At 54.1% G+C, this 19,529-nt stretch overlaps 1 protein-coding gene and 1 long non-coding RNA gene across 11 annotated transcripts in view; one reads left to right on the top strand and one right to left on the bottom strand.

The window, feature by feature from the left end:
• Window positions 1–19,343, top strand: part of H2AFY (H2A histone family, member Y) — an 88,759-nt gene extending 69,416 nt beyond the window's left edge. For 5 of the 10 annotated variants that reach the window (XM_021078354.1, XM_021078328.1, XM_021078334.1 and 2 more), the window contains exons 6-9: window positions 610–709; window positions 7,372–7,461; window positions 9,979–10,153; window positions 18,578–19,340. In XM_021078354.1, the coding sequence (XP_020934013.1) occupies window positions 610–709; window positions 7,372–7,461; window positions 9,979–10,153; window positions 18,578–18,743 (531 nt within the window). In that variant the 3' untranslated portion in view covers window positions 18,744–19,340. 10 annotated transcript variants of the gene reach the window in all.
• The window catches only part of LOC110259485, a 123,763-nt gene continuing 112,043 nt past the window's right edge, over window positions 7,810–19,529 (bottom strand). Inside the window, exons 3-4 of the long non-coding RNA XR_002341917.1 lie at window positions 17,543–17,684; window positions 7,810–16,923 (exon numbers count right to left, since the gene is read on the bottom strand). This is a non-coding gene — a long non-coding RNA (uncharacterized LOC110259485). The remainder of the gene's footprint in view (window positions 16,924–17,542; window positions 17,685–19,529) is intronic.

The following is a 19,529-nucleotide window of genomic DNA, read 5'->3' as shown; positions in this document are numbered from 1 at the left end:
AGTGTCACCAGAACTGCTGCATTACGTGACTGACAGGCACTTCAAATTAGGTGTTCCTAGGACCAGTATTGCTCCTCGCCCCTCCCTCTGAGCAGGGCAGAAGAGCCAGCCAGCCAGTAGTCACAGTGAGGGGGACAGCCTGAAAGACCCAGGGCCACTTGGCAGAGCTACTAGGGGTTTGCCCAAACCAGCCAGGACTTCTGCATCATCTCAGTGCTCCAAAGAAGAGAGCGGGCACACACAGCACCGCACCCTGCCCCAGCAATGAGGGATCTGCTCTGGGTGCTGACAGCTGCTGTACTTTGGCCCCCAGGTGAAGTTCTTTTAAAGGGAACTGGATCCACCATCCTAATGTAGCTTATGTCTCCCTTTGGCCGCAGGCATCACCCAACAGGTTCTGGACCCTCAGCCTAGCTTGCTTCTTTTCAGCATCCAAGCTGCCCTCGAGTCTCGTGTTTGAAATGGCTTCATTTTAGCCAGTGACTCCCTCTCCCCCTTGGTGCCTGGTGCACCTCGAGTGTCCACTGCCCTCCATCTGTATCCCAAGGCTCACGGCTCTGTGACTTCCCGGCTGTCCTGTTATTTCCCACCTCATGCTTTTCTTTTCAGCTGAACCTTATTCACAGTGAAATCAGTAATTTAGCCGGCTTTGAGGTGGAGGCCATAATCAATCCTACCAATGCTGACATTGACCTTAAAGATGACCTAGGTAATTGGGGATGGGGTTTGGCACCATCAGCTGTCAGATGAAAAGTTATGGAACCCAGAATTTAGGCTCTTCATCCTCCCAAACTTCAGATGACCAAACCAAATTCCCAAATCCAAGATTCACGTTTGCGTGTAGACGTTGAACGTCTGCTTAAAATCCAAGCCGTTCCCAGTGGGAACGATGTGGTCCCGTCCCACGACATGCGATCGGCCGCTTTCCTCTTGATTGCAAATGTACTGCCATCTAAATTCTCTTCCATAACGATCACACTGACTGCTGGTTACTTGGGGGGGATGTTTTAAACTGTGTTTGCTTATTTATTTATTTTAGACTGAAAAAATCTCAGGTAACTACAAAATGATAGTTTCTCCATTTAAGCCTCAATTAGAAATGACACGCAAAGCATGAAAACACTTGAGAAGGGAGACAATTAAGCTACATCCGTATACCATTAAGCTGTTTTACTCCGTCAGTCAATTGGTTTCCCCTAAATTTACCACTTACTGTCACTTCAACTTTTCCTACAACTGAAAACAGTATATGACTGAGTGCCACCTTCGTGCATTATTTGGCTCGGGTATGCTACTCAAAAGAAGGGCAGATACTCTTTCTGAGTGAGCTCTTCCTGTGGAAAGTTGCCCCAGAGCCACGGTGTCTCCCTGCACAGGAGGCCGGATGGTTCAGGGAAGGCTGAGAGGTTTCCCTCAGGTGTCCCACCCTGTGGCTTTACCTTTGCAGAGAGGAGCTGTCAGCTAGGGGCATGCCAGAGGCTCCTGCCCTCTTAGCTGTGAGCCTTGCCAGGGGCAACAGGCTAGCGGATGCCCACCTAGGCAGCCTCATGCCTGATGCTGACCTGGGTATGTTTTGTGTACCTTAGGCTCCCATCTTTGGCTTCCTTTGTAAGATGGCAGATTTCCCTACTGGGAGAGATGCTCATTTCAGAGCCCAGGCCCGGGTATAATAGTGGGCTGGGTATAATAGCATCCTGGGTATAACATACTGGGTATAGTAGCGCACTGGGTGTAATAGCGGGCTGGATGTAATAGCACACTGGGTATAATAGTGCGCTGGGTGTAATAGCACACTGGGTATAATAGTGCGCTGGGTATAGTCGTGGGCTGGGTGTAAAAGAGCGCACCGGGTATAAAAGTGCACTGGCTGTAATAATAGTGGGCTGGGTATAATCGTGCGCTGAAGACATGAGAAACGAACTCAAGAATGCCCTGCTTGGACTTGTTTTCCAATTGCTTTAAACAGGTACTCTTAAAAAAAAAAAAAAAAAAAAAAGTTCACAATCTAGAAAAAGCAAAGATCCTATTTGTGATGTATTTTTTAAAATGGAATTTATTAGAATAAAAGGTAGGCCTAGAGCAATATTCTTACACACTGAAGGGAAAAGGCAAGGCATTTCTCTGCACATAGCTATACTGTTTTCTCACTTTTCAAGAGATGTCCCTTGAAGGTACACAAAATGATGACCATCACAAGCATAAACTCAAACCCAGAAAGGTGACTGCTGTCGACAAAATGGAGAAACTTGTTGTTTTGGTTGGCCTGATAGTCCACATTTTTAAAAAACAGATGCCATGTTTTAGTAGCCTTCTCAGTGGGGTGCCAGTCTTACAGGCGTTTGCGAAGTGAAACGGGGCATTCGTTGTTTTGTTATTTCTTTTAACCTTTGGAAATGATCTCATGTGTGTGTTTCTCTTTTTTTGGACTTGTCATGCAAATGTTTAATTTAAACATGTCACATTTGATATTCCTCCTCCTCTCCTCACCCCCATCCACGTGTGCGCACACTTCGTGGACTGATTGCCCTTTTGGCTCATATGTTGGAATCGACCAGGTAGGCCAGCCCTGCCATTGGGGCCTTAGTAAATGTGCCTGTGCGTGGGTCTCGGTCCAACACAGTTGATATACATTTGTTTACCTGTTATAGTTGCAAGTTGTACAGGCTGACATTGCCTCGATCGACAGTGACGCTGTCGTTCACCCGACAAACACTGACTTCTACACCGGTGGTGAAGTAGGTAATGCCTAGCCGGGTGCTGCCGAGTGTGTGTGTGCATGGTCAGTCGGCCGCTGCAGACAGCTTGATCCTTTGACAGCTATGCAGGGCTGCATTCATTTCACACTTCCAGCTGTCCTGACCTTCCCCAGGTCTCCCGTCCCGGGGTTGTGAATGCGAGAAATCCAGCGAGCTCTCAGCCAGGTTGCATCATGCAGCTCATGGATGGGCACACTTCTGGTTTGGAACCTGGTTCAGCAACATCATTTCTTCACCTGCTTCCTGAGGCCCAGCTTTGTTGGAGACTGGGTGCACTGGTGCCTGGAGCTGTGAGGGGGATGCGGCCAGATCAGCTGAGCGGGCACCCAAGACCCCTTCTGTGGGCCAGACACCCAGGGCTGCTTGGGCACAGGTCTGCGCTAGAAACACCATCAGTCCTGAAAAGGGCCTTCGAGCCTCAGGTGCCCGTGGGGGCAGTTTTAGAACAGCCTCCCACACTCAGGGGTTCTCAGAACTTATATGCACAAAAGTCGCCTCATTCCGATGTAGTGTCCCTGGGCCACTCTTGGCAAACACTCTCCTAGACCCAGGAAGCACCTTCCCTCCCCAGCAGCTGAGACGCATGTGAGTTGGCTTCGGCGCTGAGTCGCCGAGGGTGAGGTGAGGCAGAGAGAGGACGTCGGGTGCCGGCTGCGGGAAGCATCCCGGTGTGACGGCGAAAAAGCTCAGGTTTGGGGCTAGGTGGGAGGAGCCTGAATCCTGACCTTACCTTTTACTGGGTAGGAGGCCTGGGGCAAGTCGCCTCCCTCCTCAGGGCCTGGGTTCCTCCTCCTCCGTAGAAGAGTGGTGAAAGTGAGAACCCATGAGGTCGTGTAAGCAGAGCACCTGGCTTCATGCCTGGCTCCTGGTTGGTGGCTCATGGTTTATCTTCTCGCTCTCATGTGCCTCTGTGGTTTTCACAGTAGATGTGCTGACCCTGAAAGCAGCATTCTGAGTGTAGACTCACATACCAGCTTCCAAAGAGAATGGATCCATGTCTTAGGAGGGCAGAAGTGAAGCCGTCTTGAAGAAGAGGGTGTCACGCTTTGCGTGAGTATCCCGGACACCGGAGGGGCAGCAGCTCAGCAGTCTGGTCGTCCAGCTCTGTTCAGTGTCGCTCGCTAAGCCTGCTGTCACAGTCTGCCCGGCACTCTGATTTGGGCTAATTGCCCCCCTGGGCATTTTGCATTTTGGACATGGGTGGAAAGACAGACTGGACGGAAAGTCAGGATTTGTCAAGTCAATCAGGCCCAAGTGAAATCAGGCTGTAGGCAATGAAAATAAACTCCCCGTTCCACAAGATTTTGGAGGCGTTTAAGAGCCCCTAAGGCAGGCAGCTTAAGAGAAAGATTCTTTCTTCATCAAATGAAAACGTGGTGGAAAGGATGAACTTGCTTGGAGGAAAATAAGCGAACAGCGAAGGGCGTATCTTTCAGGCCTGAGTAACGAAGGCCTGGGTTCATCCTGCCATCTGCCTGTGGGTGAAATGGACACTAGGACACTTCGAAGGCACGAGAATCTCACTCAGTCTGAGCGAGGGAGCAAAGGCCCACCTGCTGTGGCTGTGAAGACGTTTCCTCAGGATTAACCAGGCCAGGAGGTGGAGCTGGAAGCTCTGAGGCCCGTGGGGACCAGCTAGGGTAACAGGCAGAGCCAACTGTCCCCCCCGCCCCCCAGCCCAGAAGTGCCCAGTCCTTCTGTGACCGTGACCAGACCTGGTCTCCTTGGAATGATGGCAGGGCTAGTGCTTCTCCCTCTGCCACGCTTGCCCTCAGCCCATTCGTTTGCACAGGGTAGGCACGAGCAGCCTCTGTGACGTGTAAGTAACCCGTCTGCCGGAGCTCAGCCAGCGTCACATGGCACATCATTCACTGACACTGTCACAGCAGGTCCAGAAGCCTGACTGGCCGAGGAGAAGAGGCCGTGCCAGGACCAGAACCCAGGTCTTCCAAAGCGCGCCTCAGTGCTTTTTTCTCAGCGAACCAGCCCAAACTAGTACTGAGCCCAGCTCTCTTCCAATACCAAAACAACGGTCAACCAGATTCACACATGGTCTCAATTGGTTCCAGCTCCCACTTTGATGTGTGAGAGGGGAAAAGAGGAAGCAAGGATGTAATCACTCCACTTGGCATATTCGGTGTGAATTCCCGAGTCTCGAGACTGCTGGAAGAAGGAATGCGAGTGCAGGAATGCTTAGCCCCAGTGATTAACTTTTACCCATCAAAAGTTCTTTCTAACAGTGAAATAGACCACAGGCTGAGCCTGACATTTGTCCAAGCCTAAATTTTCGCTTAGGCTGGTTTGAACACTGATACTTATGCCTGCTTTCTAAGCATGAAATAATGGTTCTTGTTCTCATGGGAGTAACACATGTTTATGCTTGGGGGCAAATAAGTCAATTGCTTTATGATTAACCCTGAAGTTAAGCCTAAAAAGCAAGAATCTTACATTAAGAGTGTTGACAACACAGTTGAAATGGGCCTGTTTCTTGTTAAAAAGTACACGTGTGTCTACATGAACATGTGCATACATATGTGTGTGTAGGAGTCAAGTCCTGACCGGGTTGATTGCCTGCGGTCTAAGGTTCAATTTTTAAGTTTGGGAAATGCATTAAGTGTAATTTAGCTTGCAAATTTCACTTCTAATTAAAGCAAGATTTAATTATAAGTAAAAAATTTTAAAGTAAACACTCTTCCTAAGATAAAACACCTTTAATTATAAGGCAGCCCGTTGTCTTAATATTTTCTATTTCAGAAAGGAGTTGGCAGTATTCATACAGCACTGATGTTCCCTCACCTTCCAAATGTCCCACTTTTCCTCAAGGAGGAGCTAGGATAGGGAATGCGGACCTGCGCTAGTCCTGCCTGGAGCATGTTTGTATCTGCCCGTCCGTGGAGGGCGGGTGAGAAGCGGAGGCTTGACCAGGCCCAGCTGGGCACCAGCGTTTAGGATCCAGCAGCTCCAGACCTCAGAGTCATTGTTTTCAACTGTGTAGATGTTTCGGGTGAACCTGTAATCGGGTCTCACTCAGAGTCTCCACTTCCTGGCGGCCGGACTTGAGCCTCGGGGCCAAGCCTGCTCCCTTAAGCCCCTTCAGCCTCTGTTTCGGATGCTGCACTTTGTCAGAAACGTGCCGAGGCCGCCACCTCTGCTGGTAAAAACCTCTGCAGTGGATGTTTTTTCCCTCCGGACAGCTCTGTCGTTTAAAGCCCACTTCACTGCTTTCTAAGACAGGCGAAGGCTTGCGGGCAGTCCGGGCTCACGCGGAGGGAAGCTGGATCCCCCATCACGGCTCCCAGGTTAAGCTCTGGCTGAAAGGCGGGCCTTCTCTTCGCTGAGAGCTCCTTATGGGTGATGGCCTGCCATCAGCCCCAGTGCTGTCTCACTTGTGACAGTGCCCAGGCCGGCTGCTTTTCCTTCTAGACACTTCCTGGGGTTAGTTCACCCTGCCCGAACAACATGCACCTGCGGCAGGTTTCCCTGAGATAAGCAGACCTAGTCATTCCAGGGCGAATCCCAAGAGAAGCGGGGCTGGTGCGTCCCCGCGCGCCCTGACTGACCCATACCAGAATGTGCCAGGGGCACCTGGAATTTCCCAAGAAAAACGGTGAATCTTAAGGGGAGTATTTCATCCTCTCATGAGGAATGTACTTTAAAATGTGCACAACTGAGGAACCAGAGCTTACGGAAGATGGCGACTCTCCCTTCTGGCCAGACCTGAAGGGCTGCTCACTGCCCCACACGAGCCCTTGAGCCCACAGGCCTTACAGGTGTTGGTAATCTTGTTTGGGACGATGGCCTTCATGGCAGGAATTGATTCCTCAGCAGGTACCCTAATCCAAGAACAATGCTCCCTGCTGCCATTTGATTTTTTGAATTAAAAAAAAAAATCTGGTCCTAAACAGTTACCTTTCTTTCCAAGCTTTGATGAAATAATACAAGTTCATCTTTAAGCTCTGCTTCTGATGTTGCTCTCCTTGGCCTAAAATGATTCTGAATCATTAGTGTGATTAAGGAAATACTGTCTGAGGCCATTTTTTTTTTTTCTTTTTGTATTCACCTATGACACCAAAGCTGCAAAACAGGAACTAAGCTGGTCCAGAGGTGGCCAAATCTGAGTGCTTTCTTCCAGGCCTGCCACCAGGAGCCAAGCTAGCTGCCTGATGGAAGCGTGGGGTGCCTCTTCCAAAACCTCCTTACTTGGGGGTTCTCCCCAGAGAGTGCGGAGAAAATCCAGGAGCGGCATCAGTCTTGAGAGCCGCTGCCATCTGGTTTCTCATGCTGGCGAAGAGCGTGCAGGGGAGGCATACTTGTAAGCAGCAGGCGTCTCCCATCTCCCCTGCATCTCTGGCATGTCCACGGTCACCCCAAGCAACCCCCAGGGAAGGGGGCAGCAAAGACAGCTCCCTGACCAGCCATGGGGGAACTGGCCGATGGGGAATCCCTTCTAAACTGCGCTTTTCCCACTCAGCCAAGGCTTCGTCCCTGTTCTGCAGCTGTCTGAAACTGTAGCCGGTCAGATCATGTGAAGTATGAAATCACCTGACATGCTAAGTGTCTGTGTGTGACCCGAGGCACGCGAGTGGCAGCCTGACCTCCCTCTGTCCTTGTCTAGGAAACACGCTGGAGAAGAAGGGTGGCAAGGAGTTTGTGGAAGCTGTTCTGGAACTCCGGAAAAAGAATGGGCCCTTGGAAGTAGCCGGAGGTGAGATGGGGCAGCAACGTGCGGACCTGGGTGGGACGCAGGCCAGGCCAGGGGAGCTGCCTGATGAGACAGCTTAGAATCAGACGTGCATGGTTCGCTCCCAGCAGAGGCTGGAGAAAGCCTGTTAGACTTGTATCCCATACAACGTGTCAGGGGAACTTCAGGTTGTGGAAATTGCCTTTGCATTTTTTTCTTTATTACTGAAAATAGCTTCTAAATGTTTGGTGTCTAGCCCTCAAATTTTAAGCAGTCACGGAAGCCAAGCCTGGCAGATCTAGGAGCCGAGCAGTGTGGCTAGTGATACTGAGCCATCTGCAAGAACTGCTGATGAGAGCTGCAGCGGAGTCATTTTCCTTCAGCCATCTGTGTTTTTAATGAAAAAAATAGAAATACACACTTCTCATTTGGCAGTTACACCTTTCCTGATGCAAGGGGTAGGAAAATGACTTCAAATGTGACGTGAGGAAAATGATTGCCAAGGACTCGAGGCAGGGCACCTCTCACTGCTGCCAGCCTGGACGGGGGATCTGAGGTGGACACAGGGTCCCCAGGGCCGAGGAGTCTGCGTGGTGTGTAAGGCTGTGTGCGCACAGGCCCTGCTCTTCCTCTCTCTGGGCTCCCCTTGTCTCTTCTTACTAGACGGTCCCTGGCGCCCGTTATGTCTTTCACATCCTGTGTTTGTCTTTTAAATGAGTTTTATTTAAAAGGGGCATCGGCAATTAACTATGTAATATCTGCACGGCCTTCGCTGATGGTGCCCCAGGCCTTCCTCCTCTTTCCCCAGTGACAGCACTAAGCTCCCCTCCTGGGCTAGACATGGGTCCCAGTGGGGAGAAGAGGGTGGAATTTCTTTTGCCCTGTTCCCTGTGCCCTGCCAGTTCTGTTCTGCCTGCCAAGGGCATGGCATTGCAGAGAGTTGAGGAGGGCACAGGTACCCAGCGTGTCCAGGCACCTCCCCTTGGGACTGCCCAGACCGGGGCTCCTGGCCAGTCCTCAGCCCCTTCCTGCCACCTCCCTGTGCTGGCCCTGGGTCCTTCCCATTGGTGCCACAGTCCAAGCCCCTTGGGTGACCCTCAGCAGGAGGAGTGATGAGAGGTGGCCCTGATGCCAGCACACACCAAACATAGCTGGTGAGACTGTAGCCAGAGCTGGTGCAAGCTAATTAGATTTAGCACAGCTAAAGATGTTTGTCACAGTAACAAGACACATGTTCTTGATTTTAAGATTTTCGAAATGTTTTAAAAGAATTTAAGTACATGGGAAAAACTTTTCTAAGTATGAAGGAAATAACCTGCCCCTGTCCCTCTGTCCAATGATAAGCACTGCTAACATGTTTCTTTCCAGACTTTTCCATGCAGTTACTTAGCATGCGGACAGACAGGGGAGGGCAGCCCTCCGGCGTCAGGTTTTCTGTCGGTCAGCACTTCAGCCCAGAGTCTCGAACCTGTCAGCAAGCAGAGTCAAAACTCAGAAGCAGACGTGTGACTCTGGGTTCAGAGCGCTTGCTTCTGCACCAGGAGACATTCCCCACACATCACTTTCTGCAGGGTCAGCGAGCGCCGTCCCTGACCCGTTGACACCCACATCCCTTGGATGGCACTGCTGGTGTTCCTCACCAACTTGTTTAGGGGACCCTTGATCACAAATTTTGAGTGTCTTACTGGAGCAGTGAGTGGAGACTTGAGCCTTTACCGAAGTCTAGCGGGCAGCACTCACCATACCCATTGGTTCCAGAACCACCTTCTTAGCATTGCAACTTTTAGAACAGGAATCCTGGAACATGCTCTGGGAGATGTGGTTGGAGACCCCAAAAGGCAGTTAATTTGAGGCCTGGTGGGAGCAGACCCAAGGCCTCTGTCTTCCCATGTAACAAGGAGCAGAGAAGGAAAGGAAAGACGGACAGGCTGGTCTGCTGTGGCGATCTAGAGCAGGGAAAAGGCCCCTCTTCTAGGAAAGGAAAACCATTCCATCGTAACAACAGCCCAATTAATTCTGTCAGAACTAAACAGCATCCGTTAGTCAGGGAGAAGAAGAGGGCAGCAGACATGCTGGTCGGGTTACTTTCCCAATAGGCTTCTTCGGAACCGTGTCTGAGAGATTTACAGATACTTCATAATTAACTGCACATGAATCCACTTGAGAAAAGGGGGGTTGGAGACCCCAAAAGGCAGTTAATTTGAGGCCACAAACATTCCGACACATTCGGTCAGGTTAGATGGTTGAGGCTCTGCCTGCTTGGGGAGGGGGGAGGGCTTCCTGTGACCGGGGCTAGAATTCCTGGTGGGGGCCACGCATCCTAATGCCAGCTTTCCAGGGGTGGACGTTGGCTTGGAGTCCCCCCACCGAGGGAGGAGGCTGAATGATGAGCTTGGGAATCACAAGGCAGCCGCGGCCCTCCCTGACCAGGTGGTCAGAGGCCTGCGAAGACCCACTGGAGCTGGAGTGCGGGCCTGGGGTCGGCACCCTTCCTGCTCTGCAGAGGGACGCAGCTCACTGCTCCTGTCTTGTTCCCTGCAGCTGCTGTCAGTGCGGGCCATGGCCTGCCCGCCAAGTTTGTGATCCACTGTAACAGTCCCGTGTGGGGTGCAGACAAGTGTGAGGAGCTTCTGGAAAAGACAGTGAAGAACTGCTTGGCCCTGGCAGACGATAAGAAGCTCAAGTCCATCGCCTTTCCATCCATCGGCAGCGGCAGGTAAGGGCCCACAGCAGGTGTGGGTGTGTTTCTCTGCGTGTTCAGCCCATACCCGCGGAGCTGGGACTCTGCAAAGCACTTGCCTTTGTGGCGGAGACATCGGGAAAAACACAGACATTAATTGGGAGAGACAGTTGAGATGCCGGGAGACAGGAAGCCTGGGGACAAGATCCAACTTCAGCTGTGCCAGCAGATGTCATCACAGAAGTACCCTTAGAGGGGGACTCGTGAAGGACCTTAGGACTTCGATGGGTGGGAGGTGTGACTACAGAGGTACCGTGAGAGCTCCTCCCAGCCCCTCTCCTAGCGGTGTTACAGGTCTGTCCGCAAACCCCAGTATTATTCCCTGGGGAACATCCTCTGCCCCTTACTTTGCGTTCCCAGCATCCTCTGCCCCCCAAACCTGCATGCTCTCCCTGTGTCCTTGCTCTGCTAATGAGGGGGACGGAACTGGTAGATGCGTGACAGTGAAACAGGGCTAGGCCTCCCCTACCTCCCAGCCCTGAAATCTCCCCAAGCAGCACAGCTGGACCTCAGACAGACACACAGCCCAGGGGGCAGCACTGGCATGGTGCAGTCCTTGAACCACCGATGGGGCAGGAAGGACACAGCCACAGTCCCTCCCAGATGGGGCACTCCCAAATGCCAGCACATAGCCTCCCAGGTCCTTGCCCATCAGAGCAGCACCGCATGGGCCTGGCTCACCAGCTGAGTGATGGCTTCCCCTCTGAAGCCAACCTTCTGCTCGGCAAAACAGACTTGCTCATCGCGCCATGTAACGTCTCAGGGCTGCTCCATAAACCAGAGGAGCTCTCCAAAGGGAACGTGCTTTGAGAACTCTGTGTGGTGAAGATACAGGGGCTGCATCTGAGGCTGCCTTACTGCCCAGCACATTACCAGGGTCCTCCCTGCCAGGGATCTAAGCCACAGGCCTCTGGAAGACTTGGTATCTGGAGTGGTCACTGAAGCAAAGGGAGCGTGGCCTTCAGAGCTGCCCCAGCCCAGGGCTCTGTGTCAGTAGGTGGCTGCCCCTGGGCTTTCCCGTGAGGATCAAGAGCCTTGCCGGATCTCTCCCTCCTGGTACCCGAGGCAGGCGGGCTGCACTGTCCTCCTGGGCGAGCCAGAGTCACAGTCCTCAGAACTGTCCCTTGTAGGGATAGGAAGCTGCCCTTCTCCAAGCACTTCTCTTCCAGACCCATGAGCAGGATGGAGAGTGGATTGTGCTATTTTCATTTGGGGCAACCTTGTAATTCTGCTTCCCCGAACAGTGTCATCACTGAAGGTTCCACACCTTAAGTGCCAGTGACTGAACTAGTCCTGGGTGGGATTCCTATCACGTTGTCCTGGGATGTCTGCTCCAGCAGAGCTGAGACGCTGGAGCCGGAGGCCCTGCCTGCAGGCACACAGGTGCATGCCCCTGGGCTGCCCGTGGGTGTCTTTTCTATGGGAAGAGATCTTCCTCTGGAGCCTCTGTCACTGCCTGCCTCCATCAGGGCCAGAACAAGCAGTCCCTCCTGGAGGGGAGCTCTGGGTACTGCGTCTCTGTTACAGCCCTGGCTCCCTGCCCTGCGGTTCTGGGCAGCCGAGGCCTCCTGGACCAGGTGCTCCTTCAGGCGAGGGTGCCTCAGTCCCCTGCACCATGAGAGTGGGCTCTCCTTGGGCTCATTAGCACAGAGAAGCTGGAGCACCAGAACAGCTGTGTCGCCAAGGGCTGTGGCCAGGGACCCTGAGATTGGACAAGTGCCGCTTCTCCCCAGCGTGCAGGTTCGCCCCGATCACATACCTGTGGTTTTGGATTGCGTTTCCAGTCACTGTACATCTTTGTTCCGTTCTCTTCTGCCAAGAGCACTCGCTTAACATGAGTCTAAAAGTCAGCACCATTTAAAGCATATGGAAAGAGGAGCTGCCAGAGCATCTGAAAGCCCTTTCACTGGCTGCGGAAAGAAACCTGGCAAAGACGAGCATCCTTCTCAAAGTGGTCAGCAAGCACCTGCAGAACGAACTTTCCCAGGAACTGGGGAGGTGGGTTATATAATAGGTGCCCAGCTCAGTCCTAGAGTCAATTCAAGTCCCTTTTTCTTTCTTTCTTTCTTTTAATACAGTGCTTTTGGGTCTGAGCATTATTAATTAGCGAGCTTTCTACTTTCCCCACCTTCCCATCCCCCCAGCTCACATAGAAATTCTGTTCTTTGGCACAGCCCTGCTGTGTGACCTTTGGTAAATGAATCACCTTCTCTGTCCCTGGCCTGCCTTATCAGCTAGCGAGGCTATGGGACTTCCCTTTCTCACGGAGGGTTCTGAGGCTCAGTTAATTAGTGTTTCGGATGCACTTTGATCTACTCTGATGAAAGGTGCTTCTGAGCAGAGAAGCAATAGGAGCCTTTATTGGAGGTAATAATTTCACGCTCTTTCATTTGATGATTGGGAAATTTTTAATTGAAGCATAAAAGTAATGCCCATAAAAGAGCATCTGTTATTACAAACTTATTTACATTTTTTCACGGACTAAAAAGTTTTAAAAAATAATCAGTTGAAAGCTTTTAAGAGGGCAGAATGCCAAAGACAAGCACGTGTGCACAGCCACCCAACCCCACATCTGTCAGGCAGACCTTGCCCCACGGAGCCATGTAAACAGCTGCCCTCTCCTTCATGAGCAAAGAATGGGATTACACCAGAGCTGGCCTATAAATCATAGTGGGGTTTAGGAGGGGAAATAAAACAGCTTGTTTGTGGCATCCAGTGTCTCCGGCCTAAAAGTCACGTTGGAATTAAAACAGTATAAATGCAAACATTCTGGTAAGGAGCTGTGGCAGCACTTTTCTTGCAGCCACAGCCCAGCTTTGGGCACCTGCAGGATGCCCGCAGCCCTACACTGCCTTCCTCCAGCCTTCGAGCCCACTGGAGCGAACGAGACCCCGGCCTCAGGAGACCCCTCTGGCATCTGGACTCCCTGTCCTTGGCCGTTCTGGTCACAGTAGTGATGGATCCCTCACTCTCTCAGCTCTGTTTGACATTACGGGGTGACCCCTCTGGAGGGGCTGAACTTGGGGAATAGCTAGTTTGGGGCTTTGATTAAACTCTCCTTAGATTTAGGGGCCTAAAAGGAGGACCCATTCGTTTCCTTCAAGCTGTCATTTACGGGTCCTCACTGAATCCCAGGTGCTGGGCTAAAACCCTTTATCTCCAGTATCTCACATCAACCCTGCGAGGTAAGCAACACTGTTAATTCCACTCAAGGGCAAAGAAACCGAAGGTTAGGGGGTTCACTCACTCACCGGAGGTGTGTACTTGGCAGAGCCAGAATTTGATCGGAGGCCCTTGGCTTCAGTGTTCACGCTACTGGGCATGTGGAGCCCCTGCGTCCTGTCCTCTGTGGTCATCAGACCCGCCTCCTCCGTTCCTGCTGACGGTCACCTCACTGCCGGCACACCCTCTATCAGAGTGGATTTTAAGGAACCTTGAAATGCCACTTGGAATTCCCTGACCTGTCCCAGCAGAGCCATCAGCCTTCCCTACCCTCAATGCATGGGCCTTCGAAAAGAGAGAGAAAGAGAAAGCTGCCAGAGACCAGCTGAGCCGGGGAGAACCACTTATCAACCCGACACGTGTGAGCCCCGCAGGGAGAGAAGGTACGGGGCCTCCCGAGCTTTGGCAGCGTTGGATCCATGAATTGTAGCTTCACCCACCTGTAGCCAGTGCTCTCAGCTGGGGACCCTGATGGGTGCTCATCTGTCTTGCTCTGGATGGAGCAGCTGCTGGCTGGGGAGTCACCCAAAGCCAGACAGGACCTGGGAAGGCCCAGGTACTCAGTGTGATGGAGGCGCAGTCCTGGCAGAAGCGGCTCCACATGGAGTGACATTTTGCCTACATCCCATAAGCTGCCGAGACATCCTTCCTGCGCTGTCCATCTCCCCAACAGCCAAGACACCTAGCTGGTTGGCCTGGTCCAGCAAGAAAGCCTGAGTCCATCTAGAATCCATGTTTATTCCCCTCAGTCTTCAGAGTCAGGTTCCTAGTCTGTGTCCTGAGGGGTTGAAAGCTCAGGTGGATTTTCTGGGAAGACAGCCTCTCCCCGCTGGAATCTCTGGGTCCCTGATCAGCCTGTTCAACCCAGCCTCTGGCCTGGAGCCCTGTGTGCCTGCCTGCCTGCCCAGCCCTGGATGTGAGCTCCCTGGGAGCAGGGGCACCTGGCCATGCCCACACAAGGCGGGTCCAGCACTGCTGGGGGGAATCAACCCTCTGCTGAGCCGTGTGACCCCAAATCTCTGCCATCCAGGTGGGCCGGTGGCACAAGTAACCAGTGGGTACAGCCCCAGCCATCACTGAACTGGTGACCCAAGAGGCCCCCGGGGTCCCCTTGCAACAGCCAGAGAAACTGAGGCCCCAGACACTTGGAAAGGCTGTTGCAGACCCAACTGGAATGACTTGAGGGGGAGCTCAGACATCTTCGTCTGGTCGAGACTAGACAGTGAACAAGGTCAAAGTCTAAGATAAGCTCCGTGTGGGATGGCCAGCACTTGGCCTCAGAGGAACTTGAGACCCTCGCCATACGCACAGCCCTCTGGTCGGGGGCCGAGTGGGATTATGCGGAGCGCCCGGCTCTCTGGGTCAGCAGCACCTGCATCCCCACGCGGTGTCCGCGTGCCTGTGGAGGAAGCCAATGCTGAGAGAACAGCTAAGGTTCTAACTGGCATCTGCCTTTGCGCTGTCGCTCCTTGAGGAGGTGGCATCTGGTCTCATCCGGGAGACAGACTGCAGCGGTGCAACAGGCGGACCATCACAGAGGCAGTGGGCCAGAGGTGGGGGCAGAAGGCCAGACCTGGCCCAGCGGGATGCCTCTTCAGAGGGGTTGTGGTTATTCAAGCAACAAGGGAACCCGGCCAGCCAGCCAAGAAGCCAGAGGAGGAGTGAGACACACAGGCCAGCAGCTCTCCTGAAACTGGTCAGTATGGCACCAGGGGACCCCCGAGCTGTTGCCTCTGCCACGCCACAGCAGCCAGCAGTTGAAGCGGACGGCCCTCCAAGACAGGGCACGACCGAGCGGCAGCTCTCTAGGGGCCTGATGCCGACATTGCCAGCATGGTAGCAGCAAAGACAGCAGCCATCACCTAGTCCCAGCTGACGTGGGGCCGTTTTCCACTGTGAGAGCCTTTACAGAGACCCTTCGAGACTCCACCTGATAGATGACACCCGATTGAGGACTGTGCCTGGCTTGGTTCCATACTCACCACCTTCCCAGGCCATAAGTGCTTGATTACCCAAGCCCGGAGGGGAAACGGCACAGAGAGAGGGCCCGGACTCAGATCCCGTGTGGCTCCAGGGCATGGCGTGTGCCACTGCTGCCCTGTCTCGAGGGTGCAGGTCTCTGCAGGCAAAGCACCAGTGTGACAGCATCTGTTTATGTGTTCCATTGTCCTCCAAATGCTTCCAGCTCTGCCTCCGACAAAGCGTTGCAGGGCTCACCTGAAAACGTCAGGGAAGCCGGGGCCGCCTCCATTCCCTGCTGGTCACCTGCGTGGCTCAGAGCAGCCACAGTCTCGTGGCTGGGTCTCTTCTCTAGGCTGTGACTGCCTCAGACAGAGGGACGGGCTCGGCAGCGAGAGGTTTTCCTGGAAACATGTCAGATGCACATTCAGCCAACAGCAGCCACGGAGGACAAGACCAGAGCAGCGCATGCTCCCTTGACAGTGGGGCATGCAGGTGTGGGCATGGCAGGTCTGTGACCTTTGACCCCTACCTTCCTCCTCACGTGCAGATCCTTAACCTTTGGGCCCACCCTGCAAGCTCAGGTTATAAAGTTCTCGACGGCTCCAGGTAGAGCAGTGGTTCTCAAAGCCTGGTCCGCACGCCTGCCTCATCAGACTCCTGGGTGGAGCCCGGCAGCGGCGTTCTGGCCTGCCCCCGGGATCCCGACCGAGGCTAAAGCTGAGAACTGCTGATGGGGGGAGCGGGAACGAACCAACGTCCCTTCCTTCGCTCAGAGCCACACATCCCTTTGTCGGGGTCCAAGGTGGAGGAGTGGGAAGCTGTGGGAGAAGGCCCGTGTCAGAGAGCGCCACGCTCAGGCGGGGTGCCCGCAGTCAGCGAGGGTCAGGCCCCGTGTCTCATCTCTGCGCTGGGCCAAGCCTGCCCGGGACAGCACAGGCCGGGCAGGCTCCAGGGGAGATGGCTGTGACCAGCAGGCTGCCCTGCAGGGAAGTGCCACACGCCCTCGCCATGGCCCAGCACCTGCATGGGTGCAAGGCGGAGACGGGCAGGAGGGCACCCGGACTGGAGGAGCTGGGAGCTGGTAGATATGTGGTCTTGGGCCTCTAGGGCAGAGTCCCGCTCACCCAGCCAGGTCATGGCCACAGGCCGAGCCCTGCCTGAGTCCGAAGCCCTCGGAGCTCCCCCGGCCTGAGTGCTCCCTGCTCCTGCCGTCTGCCCGCCGGCTGCCTCCTCCTCAGGGTCTCCTCACCAGGAAGCAAACGGGTGGGCCCTTGTAACTGACGAGTCCTCAGGGCAGCAGCTGTATTTGCAGCGGGAAAATGAACATGTGCTCTTCGGGAGATGCTCAGCACGAGTCCTTATTCAGGCGACCCTGTGACTTTGGGCTGCACACCCTCCCCCAAAGCCAGCCTGGTCCCTCTCAGGACTAGGGGTGGGAGCTGGGCTCCCCAGGACATGCTCACCGGAGAGAGGCCCCCAAGACAGGAGGTTGGGTTGATTGCATCCAGCACTTTCCAGCATGCACCTTGTCCGGAGAGTGGAGCACCTGTGCTTCTTGACGCCTGTGAAGAGAGGCAGGGCAGCCGAGTCAGGGGGCCTGAGAAGAGCTGCTTCCAGAGGAGCCTGCAGGCCCCAGAGTGGGGATGGGAGCAAGGGGTGACCTGCCCCGTGGGGTCCCTACGCTCGCCACCCCCAGCACAGCCCTTCTCTCTGCACGGTCCCCGCCACCACCCGTCCCGGTGCACATGGTGGTCACCCCGACTCTGCTGGTGGACGGAGCCCTGGGAGGAAGCCGCCTGTCCAGTGGCACTGTCCTGGCCGGACACCTCTGGAGTGCCCACGGAGCTCTGACCAGGGCCCTGGCCGCCGTCTTGGGCGTGCTGGCTGCCTGGCCGGCGTGCCTCAGGCCTGGGGAGCCCCTGACTCTGGGTCGCACCCTCCTACGGCCGCAGGATCCTCTGCACAGGTTGCCAACAAGCCTGGGGCGACAGCCCTAGTCTCCTGGGAACAGCCTTCACTTCTACAGCATCCAGGAGTTATCAGGGGTCCGCCCTCAAGCTGGGTGAAGCCTTGCTTGATCAAAAGCAAGTCGCTAGAATGGTTTTCTCTGTGGCCCTGGGTGCTGGCAGTCGGCTAAGCGTGGCTCTCCACAAGAAGCCGCCAAGGGGGCTCACGACTCACGGCACTTGATGTGAGCCCAGAAGTTTGAGACGCTCTCGCCGGGAGGCCCGTGTCCCATCTGAAGGAGAGTCACGGCCGAAGCTGGCACCAGCGCTCCGGACACCGGCGGACCCACAGGCTCAGGGCAGGTTGGAGACTGGATCTGCTGATGAACAAAGAAATCCCCATGGAGACTGGCCCCTCACTCTTGCCCACAGCATCCTGAACTGTAAACCGGAGCCAGTTGCGATTTGAATCCAGGGCCACTGGCTCCAAAGCCCATGTTTTTTCCACCAGACTAGGCAAGCTGCCACATTCCTGCCACTGTCCTCCCGAGTCCCCTGGGACCTGCACCTGCTGGGCTGACTGGAAAGAGCCCAGGCACACACGGAGCAAAGGGGCACCCGCCTTTCTAGTCCTGATTCCAGATTTAGAGTCCATCACCACGTGACGTTTACCTTAAGTGGGATTGTATGTGAGTTCCCACCGACTTGGCTCGGAGGCTGGGATGCTGTCTCTTGAGATAAGAGCTTGCTCGGCCAGAGTCATTGCCCTGCACGCAGCTCCATGATCCCAGGGCCGGTGGGGTGTCTGTGCTGGTGTGTGCTGGGAGGTGAACACTCACAGCCAGTGTGAATGCGGTGACCCTCCTGCTGGCCTAGACAGAGAAGCTCCAGCCTCCAGCCGTCCCTGAGGCTGAGACCCCAGGGGAGCCGTTGGGAGCCGGGGCTGTGTCTCGGTGATGTTGGGGAAAGAGCCATGGGAGCTCCCGCTGCCCATGGGAGACTACGCACCTATCCTGTGCCACAAAACACAACTTCCTGGCGTGCCCCCTTGCTCTGAGCGCATGTAACACGTCCTCCTTTGGGGCACGGTTCTGCCCACTCGTCCTTCTCCTGTCTGGTGGGCACTGGGCTTCCTCCTGCCTGTGGACCAGCAGCCAGAGGTCCGGTACTGCTTGTAGACGCCACGCAGCACGAGGCCCCCGTGGGGGAGGCGGCGGCCAGGGAGGGTGGGCCCGACCTCGGTGCTGAGCACGTGTCCTCCCTCTTGCAGGAACGGTTTTCCGAAGCAGACGGCAGCTCAGCTGATCCTGAGGGCCATCTCCAGCTACTTCGTGTCAACCATGTCCTCTTCCATCAAAACGGTGTATTTTGTGCTGTTTGACAGCGAGAGTATAGGCATCTACGTGCAGGAAATGGCCAAGCTGGACGCCAACTAGGCTGAGGAACTGCAGAACCAGCCCGCACCATGCCCCCGCCTCCAACTTGAAAGAAAGCAAGAAAATAATCCCCTCCGCTCCTCGGGGGAGGCGGGAACCCTTTCATTTTCAGTTTTTGCTCATCTAGGGAAAATGAGGTTTTGGTTTCCAGTTTAATTGTTTTTGACCTTCTAAAATGTTTTTCCGTTAGCACTGATAGTTGACATTACTGTTAAGCACTGTGTTCCAGACCGTGTCTGATTTTAGTGTAACCTAGGAGATTTTATAGTTTTATTTTAATGAAATCCTGCTTGACGCAGAGCAGCGGGGAGAGCAGTGTCCTCCACGTGGGGCCCAGTCCAGGAAGCCCCTTTGTAACCGTGTGTCGTGGTGCTTTATTGTACACCCAGTGGCGTTCTTTTTACTATAATGTTCCTTTTATTTTCCCTCAAGAAGAAAAATCATGAATTTGCAGCCGACTTAATTTCTGTTTACTTTTTGTCTTAATGATGGATTTGAAAATGAAAGATTTAAAAGGCAGAACAGAATCTGTTGTCCTTAATTATATTTGCAATTTGGAATTTGTGTGAATTGATTTAGTAAAATGTTAAACTGTTGTGACTAGTGTTATCTCGAGTTACTGGGCCCTTGAGCCCTAAGTCGGTTTCAGGCGGGTGGCAACTGGCAGATGGGTCCTGCACCCAGGCTCCATGACCCTGACCCTAGCTCTCTCCTGCCATCTGCCTGCTTCTGGCGATCTCTCTGGCTCGTGGCTGGACCCAGAGCCCCTGGGCCACGTGCCAGCCG

The sequence above is a fragment of the Sus scrofa genome, chromosome 2 (assembly GCF_000003025.6).
Source record: "Sus scrofa isolate TJ Tabasco breed Duroc chromosome 2, Sscrofa11.1, whole genome shotgun sequence".
NCBI lineage: Eukaryota > Metazoa > Chordata > Mammalia > Artiodactyla > Suidae > Sus > Sus scrofa.
Note: the sequence above shows the minus strand (reverse complement) of the source record. Positions and strands in the feature narration are given on the sequence as shown.